Raw genomic sequence first — 11,425 nt, forward strand, 5'->3', positions numbered from 1 at the left:
CGGCACCATTTTGGGCCTGTGGGCGTGGTCATGCAGAGATCCCAGAACAAGTTCTGGTCCAGCCTCTTTGTGGGGGCAGGAAGGAAACGCTGTGCCTTGGCCCGGGGCTGAGCCTGCGGCAGCAGAGAAATACAAGTCAGTACATCTAAGAAGACTGCCCAGATACTCTGTGGTGGCTCAGTGGGTTAAGCCGCTGCCTTCAGCTCAGGTCATGATCTCAGGGTCCTGGGATCGAGTCCCACGTCGGGCTCTCTGCTCAGCGGAGAGCCTGCTTCCCTTCCTCTCTCTCTGCCTGCCTCTCTTGTGATTTCTCTCTGTCAAATAAATAAACAAAATCTTAAAAAAAAAAAACAAAACAAAACCTGCATCTGTCTGGTTTTCCACCGTATCCCTGAGCCCAGCGCAAAGCCTGCCAAACTGGGTTTGCTGACGGAGTGAATGGGTGGGTGTTGGTCTTCCAGCAGCATATCTAGGGGTGTACCTTAAAGGGCCCCTAGGATAAGGCCACACCCCCTCAGGAAGGAGAATCTTTGGTAGGGAAACTCCTCTCATTCTCAATCCCATCATCAAGGGAAGAGCTGTATCCTTAACTTATCCTTGGTTAAGTGTCTGCCTTTGTCTCAGGTCATGCTCTCTGGGTCCTGGGATTGAGCCCCACTTTGGGCTCCCTGCTTATCAGGGAGTCTGCTTCTCCCTCTGCCTCTCACCCCACTCATGTTTTTTCTCTCTCTCAAATAAATAATCTTTTTAAAAAATTATAAATTAAAAAAAAAAAAAAAGAGGGGCTCCTGATGGCTCAGTCGGTTAAGTGTCTGCTTTCTGCTCAGGTCATGATCTCAGGGTCCTGGGACTGAGCCCTGCATTGGGCTACCTGCTCAGTGGGGAATCTGCTTCTCCTTCTCCCTCTGCTCTCCCCCTACTAGTGCTCGCACTGTCTCTCTCAAATAAATTAATAAAATCTTAAAAAAAAAAAAGATACCAGCTCCAGAGAGGGGCTGGGAAGCCAGACATGGAGTTTGGAGGAATCCGAGGATGCTGCTGATATAGGGCATGGCCTTTGACTTGGAGGTAGGTCAGATAGGGGCAGTCCTGTGAGGCAGATGAGTCCCCTGCCTGTGGGCGATCAGTCAGACAGTTAGCCAAAAGTAGAGGTCCCCTCAGCATTGCATTCCTCTTGCTGTCCGTAACCAAGCCCAGGGTTGAGTCTGGTTACAAAGCCACGCTTTTCTTCACTGAGCCACAAGAGGGGTGAAGAAGCCATCTTGGTGGGAACATTAAGGAGGATCAGTGGCCCCTCCCTCCAGCAGTGGTCAGTGGAAAGAGAGCCACCAGGGGATAGAGGACTGTCTGGGCACAAGAGTGGTGAATGAGGGTCAGCCTCCCCACATGAAAGCACGCTCCTGGCTGCCAGCCCTGGAGAATGGAAATTAGGTTTTCTAGGAGGAATGGAGGCCCATGGGAAGAATGTGGATGATGGGTACTGGCAGACCTGGCTTTCTGTCTCAGCTTACCCTTCCATGCTGTGGGGCCTTGACAACGACTTACCCCCCTAGTTTTTGATTTCCTGTCTGTGGGGTAGGGGTATGCCTCCCTCACAACTGTTGCAGAGATGAAGCTAGGAGGCCTGCTGGGCTGGCTTGGTGTTGGGGGGAGGGATGGCCTTCCTGCATTGAGTCCAGGTGGAACCAGTTTATCCAATGGGCTGACCTGGGAAATGGTCTTCATCTGGTCTCTTAAAGAACTTCACTTTGGATCCCTTCACATCTAGGGCAAATGCGAGAGTTTTCCAACTAGTCCTTTTTTTTTTTTTTTTTTAAAGTACCAGCCATTTTATAATTGAAACTCAGTCTCAAATATCCAGTCCGATCTCACCCTAATCTAATCCAATCTTCAAGTTCACTTTTTTTTTAGTTTTTTTTTTAAGATTTTTATTTATTTGACAGACAGAGATCACAAGTAGGCAGAGAGGCAGACAGAGAGAGAGTAGGAAGCAGGCTCCCCGCAGAGCAGAGAGCCCGATGTGGGGCTCGATCCCAGGACCCTGGGATCATGACCCGAGCCAAAGGCAGAGGCTTTAACCCACTGAGCCACCCAGGCGCCCCTTCAAGTTCACTTCTAATCAAAGCTCAGCCTCTCCCTCTGGCTCAGGCCTGGCCTTCAGTTCAAGGGGCCTGCAGTAAGAGAGGGGCAGTCTGTTCGCCTCTTGGTCTAACATCACTGGGGCCACTATAATCCCTTCTTAGCTATTGCTGGTAGCACTGCCATGGCCACTGTGGGGACGAACATGCATGTTCATGGGGCCCATCTCTGGGCCTTTGGAGATGCCCTGCGCTATTCCCTTAGTGGGCCTGCCCTCTCCATCCTACCTCCTGTGAGTACCTCCAACGCTGTCCCAGCCCCGCCCCTTAGCCTCCTATTTCTAGGGGCCCCTGCATCCAGCAGCAACTGTCTTGGGCAGAGTCTCTTCAGATCTGGCTGCCTTCTGCTTGACCGTGTCACTCTCGCACATACTTGATGCAACAAGCATCATCAGAAGGGCAGACTGCTCTCCTCTTCCCACCCCTGCCTGTGTGGGCTGCTCGAGCCAGCCTCCCATCCAGAGAACTCTCCAGCACAGCTTCAGACTCTAGAAAATACCTCTGGCTATCCCCAAACTCTTGCTATACTGTTAACAAGTGGCCCTGGCTGGGCCTCCCAGTGTCCGCAGCTCGGCTAGCCTCTGGAAGTGAGGCTGCAACCAGAGAGGCTCTTGACCGCACCCCCATACCTGCCCTGAGGGTGGGTACAGGATGACACAGTCCCTTCCACCACAAAAACTCTGCTACTTCATGACCATCTCCCATTATCCCTGGATAATTTCTAGCCTTTTCCATATAGCCTGGAGATGGGGTATGCTAGTCACCAGACCCATTTTGGTCTTCTAGTAATCCGGCATAGATGCATCTAGGATTTCTCTTTCAAATAGAGGATAACATACCACGTGTCACTCTTATGTTGAAACTTCAGCTGAAAATCCTAAAGATTGGGAAAATCCCATTGTCTCAGAAAATCCCATATTCTCTCAGGCAGGTGTTAATTTTCCAGGCTCAGGACTTTCCATTTCTTCCGGAATCTAGCAAAGGAATCCCCTATTACAGGTGCTATTTTTCCTCAGTGTGTGAGAAGCAGTGTCGGGTAGAATGGTCTAGGCACCAGGCTAGAAGCCAGGACACATGTATGGTATCTGCCCCAAGAAGCTGCAGGCCATGTCCCCTCTGCTCCTGCTCCCTCCCCATACACAGTGAGAGGCAGGTCAGAATTAAGGTCTCTTAGGGTTAAGAGTCTAGGAGGTTTTTTAAGTTTTTCATATCATGAGTACAAAAAACCAACCAAACAAAAAGCCAAAACCCTCATAAAACACATTATTACACAACACCCATGTAACCACTATCTAGATGAACAAAACATTTCCAACATCCCAGAGGCCCCTGTATCCCCTCCCATTTATTACCCCCTGCCACGCCCAGGGGAAACTCCAATTCTTTTATTCAAATTACTTCCCTTAAATAAAAATTTAAAATGGGGGGGGGCACCTGGCTGATTCAGTTGGGATAGCATCCAACTCTTGATCTTGGGGTCACGACTTCAAATCCTGTGTTGGGAGTAGAGATTACTCAGATATATAAAAACTTAAAAAAAGAAATTGATTTACCTTATAATTTTACCAACCAAGAATGTATTCCTTAAAAATTACTATAGTTTGGTTTTGGTTTTGAATTTTTTAAAAAGATTTTATTTTTGAGAGAGAGTATGAGAGCATGAGTGGGGGAGGGGCAGAGGGAGAAGCAGACTCCCTCCTGAGCAAGGAGCCCAAGGTGGGATGGAGTCCCACCTGAGATCACGACCTGAGCTGAAGGCAGACGCTTAACTGACTAAGCCACCCAGGTGCCCAGTTTTGAGTTTTTTATAAATGGAATAATACGGAAGGTATTCTGTGTTCAGCTTCCTTGTTTGACATTCTTTTGTGAGGCTCATTCTTATTTCAGGTAGCTGTGGTCGATGCTTTCTCAATGCTATTTCCTTGTATGAACAGACCGTGACTTGGTTGTTGTTGTTGGATATCTGGGTCATCAATATAGGACTTTATATAAACGTGCACACGAACACACAAATACAAACACTTTCACTTCACATATAACCATATGGATTCAGAACTGATTTCTTTGTGAATTCAAGAACTTAGGTTGGGCTTTATTTTTTTTTTTTTTAAGATTTTTTTTTTTAAAGATTTTGTTTGAAAGAGAGGTGTGGATGAGGGGGAGCATGGATGGGGGAGGGGCAAAGGAGAGGGAGAAGCAGACTCCCAACCGAGCACGGAGCCCAACTCACGGCTCAATCCTAAGGCCGATGCTTAACCGACTGAGCCACCCAGGCTTCCCTTGATTGTGGAAAAGTCCCTCTATTAAATTGGTCACACTGCTAATACAGTTTTGGTGTTTTTATTTTTGTTGTTACTGTCTTATGGACAAAATCTGAATCTAGGGATATAATTCATCTTCTTCAACATGGTATCGTCATAAGCTTTCCTCCTAACTTAAGTCATTAAGCAGAAAATGACCATGGTTAGGCTATTGAGATTTCCTCCAGGGAATCTAGAGAATGATTAGTATATAGGCTTAAGGAATTACTGAAAATAAAATTTTTTTCCTCTGGCTCTTTTAAGGAAATAGTAAGCCAAGTGAGACAAAACTCTTCTCCACCCAGTTCCCAGGGCTGGTTCACCCCACCAGTAGCAGCACACAGGCAGACCTCCTGACCTGGGGCATACATTGCATAGGGATGCCCTTGAATTTTTGCTGCATAGGAGTTGAAAGGTGCCATGGTGCTTGTTCAGACAGATGATCCATTTCCAGCTCAGACTCCGGGCAGCAGTGAATCTTGGTGCCAAAGTCTTTGTACCTTCTATAACCAGAGTGAGGCAAACATGGGTCCCACAAAGAGACCACAGCAGAAGTGGGCTGAGAGCTCAGGTGGGAGGGGCAGAGCTGCACTGCCCTAGATGGCAGGGGCCTGAGCACACTGGTGAGATGTCAAGCCTCCCTCAGAAATCCATTGATAAGAGCACCTTGGTGCTCAGTCGGCTCAGGTCATGACCCCAGGGTCCTGGGATAGGCCCCAGGTTGGACACTCAACGACAGAGCCAGCTCACTCTCTGAAGGTTGTGGACTCATTCTCAATCTTTTTGTCAGTTTAATAAATCCCCTTTTAGAGACCATCACGCATAGCTACCCAGACTGAACACAGTCCACCCCATCCCTAGTAACCCCAGTTAAAATGAAGCTTTCATGGAATTCTGTCCTAAGTGTGCCCACATGTGCACTGGTTACCTTAAAACAAAAACAAAAAACAAAACAATTTGAGGAGTGGGAGAGCAGGTGATATCTCTTCGTCGCTTTGTAGGTATCTCAGTGGTCTACATCTGCATAGTGGTTTCATTACCTGAGTCTTTATGGGTCCTTCCTAGTGACCATCCTGCCCCACCATTTCGATCTACAGATCCCCAAGACAAGGGCGTGTCTCCTCCATCAGTTTAGGCGTCGCCCCGAGATCGGGAACCAAGCCTAGTGCCGCCAAGGGAGAGAAATGTCTAAGCACCGTCTCCCCTCCTCTGAGTGATGCCACTCAGGGAAGAAGCCACGGCAGCACCTGTGTACGCCCGCCCGGCTCGCCGCCCAGCAGGCACCACCTGCCCAGCCAGGGCCTCGCTGACCCCTGCCCTGTCTCCCCAGGTTTCGGCATGACCACCCCCGCGACGGTGGGCGGGAAGGCCTTCCTCATCGCCTACGGGCTGTTCGGCTGCGCCGGGACCATCCTATTCTTCAACCTCTTCCTGGAGCGCATCATCTCGCTACTGGCCTTCATCATGCGGGCCTGCCGGGAGCGCCAGCTGCGCCGCAGCGGCCTACTGCCCGCCACCTTCCGCCGCGGCTCGGCGCTCTCCGAGGCCGATTGCCTGGCCGGCTGGAAGCCCTCGGTGTACCACGTGCTACTGATCCTGGGCCTGTTCGCCGTGCTGCTATCGTGCTGCGCCTCGGCCATGTACACCAGCGTGGAGGGCTGGGACTACGTGGACTCGCTCTACTTCTGCTTCGTCACCTTCAGCACCATCGGCTTCGGGGACCTGGTGAGCAGCCAGCACGCCGCCTACCGGAACCAGGGGCTCTACCGCCTGGGCAACTTCCTCTTCATCCTGCTCGGCGTGTGCTGCATCTATTCGCTCTTCAACGTCATCTCCATCCTCATCAAGCAGGTGCTCAACTGGATGCTGCGCAAGCTGAGCTGCCGCTGCTGCGCGCGCTGCTGCCCGGCGCCCGGCGCGCCCCTCTCGCGGCGCAACGCCATCACGCCGGGCTCCCGGCTGCGCCGCCGCTTGGCCGCGCTCGGCGCCGACCCCGCGGCCCGCGACAGCGACGCCGAGGGCCGCCGCCTGTCGGGCGAGCTCATCTCCATGCGCGACCTCACGGCCTCCAACAAGGTGTCGTTGGCGCTGCTGCAGAAGCAGCTGTCGGAGACGGCCAACGGCTACCCGCGCAGCGTGTGCGTCAACACGCGCCAGAACGGCTTCTCGGGCGGCGTGGGCGCGCTGGGCATCATGAACAACCGGCTGGCGGAGACCAGCGCCTCCAGGTAGACCGCCGGGCCGCGCCACGGACCCTCGGCAGGCTGGCGTGCCGCCGGCCGTGGTTTGCTTTCCTTCTCTCAGACGCTGGCGCTTTCTTAATCTTTACCCAATAAAATCTAACAAAAAAAAAAAAATTTTTTTTTTAAAAGAAATACTATTTGGCCAGGCCTGATGTTATCCAGGGCAGATTTCGGGGGAGCCTGTTTTCCTCCTGGGTCCCCTCTTGAAGAACCGTGGCCCCCGGCAGATTGTCCTCCTGGGCGAGAGAAAGTGGCACCCCAGACCCTCGCCCGGTACATGCTGCAGCGAGGAGAGGGCCATTCCTGGGTTTTGCGGACTGGTACTGAACCCCGTCCCCATGCACATAAGCAGCCGGCAACCCCAAAGCATATGGTGCAACTTCTCATGGCTCTGAATTACCTCCGCAGCATTTAGAATCCTGGCCCAGCCTAGCAGCTTCCTTCTGGTCGTCAGAAGTGATGTAGTCACAGTTTTGACAGGTGGGGGTGGGGAGAGCCATATGTTGCCTACCGATGTATATAAATAGAACAGCCGCTACACACGGAGAATGGTGTAGTATTATGCAATGAGATGAAACACAGCACCAACTTGCAGACTGTGGCATTTCCCTGAGATCTGGAAATTGGGATGGTAAGGGGCTCAGCTGGCCTTTCTCAGCCTGGAGTTGGTGCATTTAGCCCCGCACACAGGGCAGCTACTCTGAATGCTGGAAACCCAGGGTGGCTGCAGGGAGGGGAGCACACAGGCTCCCTGAGCCCTGTTTTGCTTCAGCCAGCTGATCTCTGAGGCTGGGGGCACATCACAAAATCCCCCAACCTTCCTTTCTTCTACCAGTGTTGTCCTTGGGAATGCTTTTCATTACACATCAGGAGTGTCTGAGTCTTCTCAGACAAGATCTTGCTTTGCTGGTGTGGATTTCGGTTCTTAACTCCCCGTTGAGCAGCTTGTTTTCCCCCTAAGGGTGCAGAGCACAGCCTCCAAAACCCCCTTCTCCTCCGCTGAGTGGGGGCTCTGCCACACCAGGAACCCAAAGCAGCCATTCTGTGAGCGTCAGAGAATTTGGCTCCAGGGCCCATACATAATGTTTTGCGGACAGATTCTAAACCCTGTTTGGCCTCCACTGACAGTCAAGTGAATTTGTTTTCTCCACGCAGTCTGTATTGGAGGTGGAGGAAGGCAGGAGCGGGGGGAACTGATGGAATGGGTGGATGGAAGCAGTTTTGGAATTAGTTTTGTGCTGGTTGATTGTCAAGTTGAGGGACTGGTTCTCTGCCCTCTGCCGCAGAGGGGTCCTTAACCTGGAGGAAGGCCAGATGCTGCCTTCATTGAAAGGAGGGGGTTCTTGGACTGTAAAGAAACAATGCTCTTCTGGCCCATCTTCCTCATCTAAAGACGTGATCCCAAGGACAAATGCCAGAGTCTAGTCAGACACGGTGTGACCCACCAATATCCACAGCTTCTGACAAGAAGTCTCGGAGAAACACCAGGATGCCTCACACTGTATGCCCGAGTGCCATGGGAGGCCGTGAAATCTCCCTTCCCGGCAGTGAAGGAAGCGTATGTGCCTGGAACACACACACACACACGCATACACATTAGGAGTCATGTTTCAATGTCGACCTCCCCTTTCCCTGCTCCAATTCATGACCAGAAGGGGAAAATGTGTTGGGATCCAAATGATACTCTAGCTACTTCTGTTAATTTCTCATTGGGATTGGGATTGGGATTGAAACCACAGACCCTAATCTGTGGGTGAGGCAGGGATGCGGAGTGGCCAGGAGAGAGGTCAGTCTCAATAAATCCTGAAGGCCCACACGTCAGGAGTCACGGTGACCGTCACTCAGGTCAGCTGGTGTCACCCCTGCCCCACCCAAGCCATGGCTGGGGTCACACTGCAGAGACAGCACACCGAGAGAGGCACATATGCTCCAGACCAAGGCCCTCTCATAAGGCCTAGAAATACAGTGTCATGCAAATCCCTCTAAAAGAAGGCAAGATGAAAAGTATCCAATTAGAGGTGTCACCCAGGCAACAAGCAATAACTTGGGGATCTGAAGCAGACAGAGGGGGTGAGAGAGCCCCATGACAGAGGCATCTAGACCATGAGGACTCGGGAACAGGCAAAACAGCAACCAATGCAGAGGGCATGAGCCCCAGCGACAGCACAGGAAGTTTAAGACCTAGCTAATGGGGTTCTTTGAGCTAGACAGGCCAAGGAGGTGTCCAGGGGATCCCACTGACCAGCACACAGGACTGCACAGAGCTGCGACTCCACAGGAGGGAGCAGGACCCGCCTCCAGAGAAGAAAAACTCACAACCTTCCTTGGCAATCTTCTCTGTCAGCAGTGCTTCCTAAAGTCTATCCTAAATTGCTCATGCTGCAGCCTTCGCTGTTTTCGCTTCTCCTCTGCTTTGCCTTGGGAAGGAGACAATTGCAAGCAGCTTGAGCAAGCTTCTGAAGGAGCCATAAGCCTGGCTGAATGGGGACAGTGAAGGGACCCTTTCCTCTCATCAACCTCCCAGAGAAACACCAGCCCTCCAACACACAAAAGAAGCTTGGGATCCAGAGTCATGCTTGTCTTTTTGCCCATGTTCCCCTAGTGCCCTCACCCAAATTCAGTACATTGTTGTCCTTCACCTCTGGCCAAAGGGCTCAGAGTCCCAAATGCCAGGGGCTGCTTCCCAGGGGGGGTGGGGAGAGGCCGGGTTCCCAAAGTTAGGGGGATTGCTGGAGCCCAGACCCTTGCCTCAAGGCCTCTTTGGCATCCTGCTGAGTGTCGAGAACCAGAACTGGGGTCCTACCATCATTTGGGAATAATAATGTTGATAGGGACCCCTTTTCTTTGGTGCAGTTTCTTCTGAACCTCAGGCTAAGTAAGGCTCCATCCTCTTAGCTCCTCCATCCTCTTAGCTACTGTGCCCTCTCCCACCATGTGCGGATCTCCAGTTGGACCCATAGCTGGTAGCTCCCAGAGGTCTCTGACTCCCCCCGCCCCCAGCTCCTGGGGTTGCTGTCTCACCTTAGGTCCATACTCACCCCTCTCGGGCTGGGGTTGTGGGGCTCTAAGCAGCCCTGCCACCCGCTGTGGCGACACAGAGGCCAGGGTCTTAGTCAGTGGCTATGGGAATTCTCCAAGATGAGCAGACAGGTAAGGAAGCCTGCCCTCCGCTCCCCACAACCTTGCTTGCTAATGAGGCCAGGTGGTCAAGCTCCTCTGTCCTCTGACTAAAGCCAGAGTCCACAGGGCCCGGAGAAAGAGTCAGAAGGCTCAGGCTGTGTCAGGCCCTCAGCTTGTGGAAAATGCTATACAGTCCTAGGCATTTGCCCAGGAGCTTCACACATCACCGTATCATATGTCCGTACATGCACGCATGCACACACACACACACACACACACACACACACACACACACACCAGCCTTACCAGGAGCTACTAGCCCCTTTCCCCAAGGAAAAATCCCAGTCTGGATCACGTTGAGAAGAAAGCTTTCCCATTTTTAACTCCCTGGAGATCTACTAGGGCCTGGAAAATTCCTCTCTGCCTTGGGGGAGTTTCACATACACTCTGCATGCATTTGAATCTGTGTTTTACATAGAAGCCAGCGTCCAAACCCAAGCCAAACCGTGGAAGATAGCTGCTAAATTTATGCAGGTTCCTCCACCCCTCAGACAGGCCTCCTAACAGACGCCCTCTTCCTTTGTGCTTCGGGGTGAGGGGAGCTGAGCCCTCACAGCCAAAGGAGAAGCTTCTGGGGAACCGAGGCGGATGGAGGCCCACAGAGGTGGCGGCCCCAGGAGCTGTGGGCCAGGCGGGTTCCATCTTACTGTAACTTTTTACATTCTTAACAAACAAAAAGCACAATTCCACACACACACTGTCTGGAAAGCATAGCCAGACTGCTTCGGGTCCTTCTGAGCCCAGAAGAGACACTGGGGCTTCTGGGTTGCAGGGCTGTGGCTGGAGGCTGCAGTCTCTGCGGGCTGGGGTGGGGGAAGGGTTGCCAAAACCATTCCTGAGCCAGGGCACACTCCTCGGCACGGACTCGGGGCCTGGACTTGTGCCCCCTTCCTAGGAGCAGCCCTTTAGGCGCCTTCTTAAGTGCGGAGAAGCGATGAGATTCTGTACTCACAGGGCCTGAGACCCTCCTCTCTTTTCCTTCAACCTCTTCCTCCTCTCTCCTCTCCCCAGGGAAGCTCCCCCTCGCTTTACAAATCATTTTCTATGCTACTGTGTTCTCTCAGGAGGGGGGTTAGAGCATGTGGGGCAAGCCTGCAGGGTTTCTTAAACAATACATTTATTTTTCTGAGCAGTACTCCAAGAGAGGAGTTGAAGGGTGTTGAAATTAACGATAAATAAAATGCAGCCTGCCACCCCATTAAGCTGTTTGCTGTCTGTCTGTCAGAGCCTCCTGCCTCCCCACATCCCTGATCACACCTCCTCTCAGGGGGCCCCAGGAGACTTGAGCTCCTTGAATTGGGCCCCAGCAGAAGCTCCCTGGGGAAGTTACTCAGCAAAACAACAGTGACATCCATCTGAGCTGGGAGGCACCAATGGACCTTGCGGGCAGCCTGGCCGAATTGGGGCTGGGCCAGTTTCTAAGAGCTGGGCCCAGAGAGAAGATGAGCACAGAGGAAACTGGCCCCATGGTGGCAGTGGTTTCCAACCCTGGTCCTGCACTAGATTCTCCTGAGGCAACTTGAGAAAATAGTGATGCCTAGTCCCCCCCCCCCCCCCCGCCAAC

At 52.3% G+C, this 11,425-nt stretch overlaps 1 protein-coding gene across 1 annotated transcript in view; it reads left to right on the forward strand.

Moving 5' to 3' along the window:
• The window catches only part of KCNK12 (potassium two pore domain channel subfamily K member 12), a 54,051-nt gene extending 43,010 nt beyond the window's left edge, over positions 1 to 11,041 (forward strand). Inside the window, exon 2 of the mRNA XM_045978649.1 lies at positions 5,769 to 11,041. Coding sequence (XP_045834605.1) covers positions 5,769 to 6,670 — 902 coding nt within the window. The 3' untranslated portion in view covers positions 6,671 to 11,041. The remainder of the gene's footprint in view (positions 1 to 5,768) is intronic.
• The last annotated feature ends 384 nt before the right edge of the window (positions 11,042 to 11,425 follow it).

Source organism: Meles meles, chromosome 15, assembly GCF_922984935.1.
Source record: "Meles meles chromosome 15, mMelMel3.1 paternal haplotype, whole genome shotgun sequence".
NCBI classification, from domain to species: Eukaryota; Metazoa; Chordata; class Mammalia; order Carnivora; family Mustelidae; genus Meles; species Meles meles.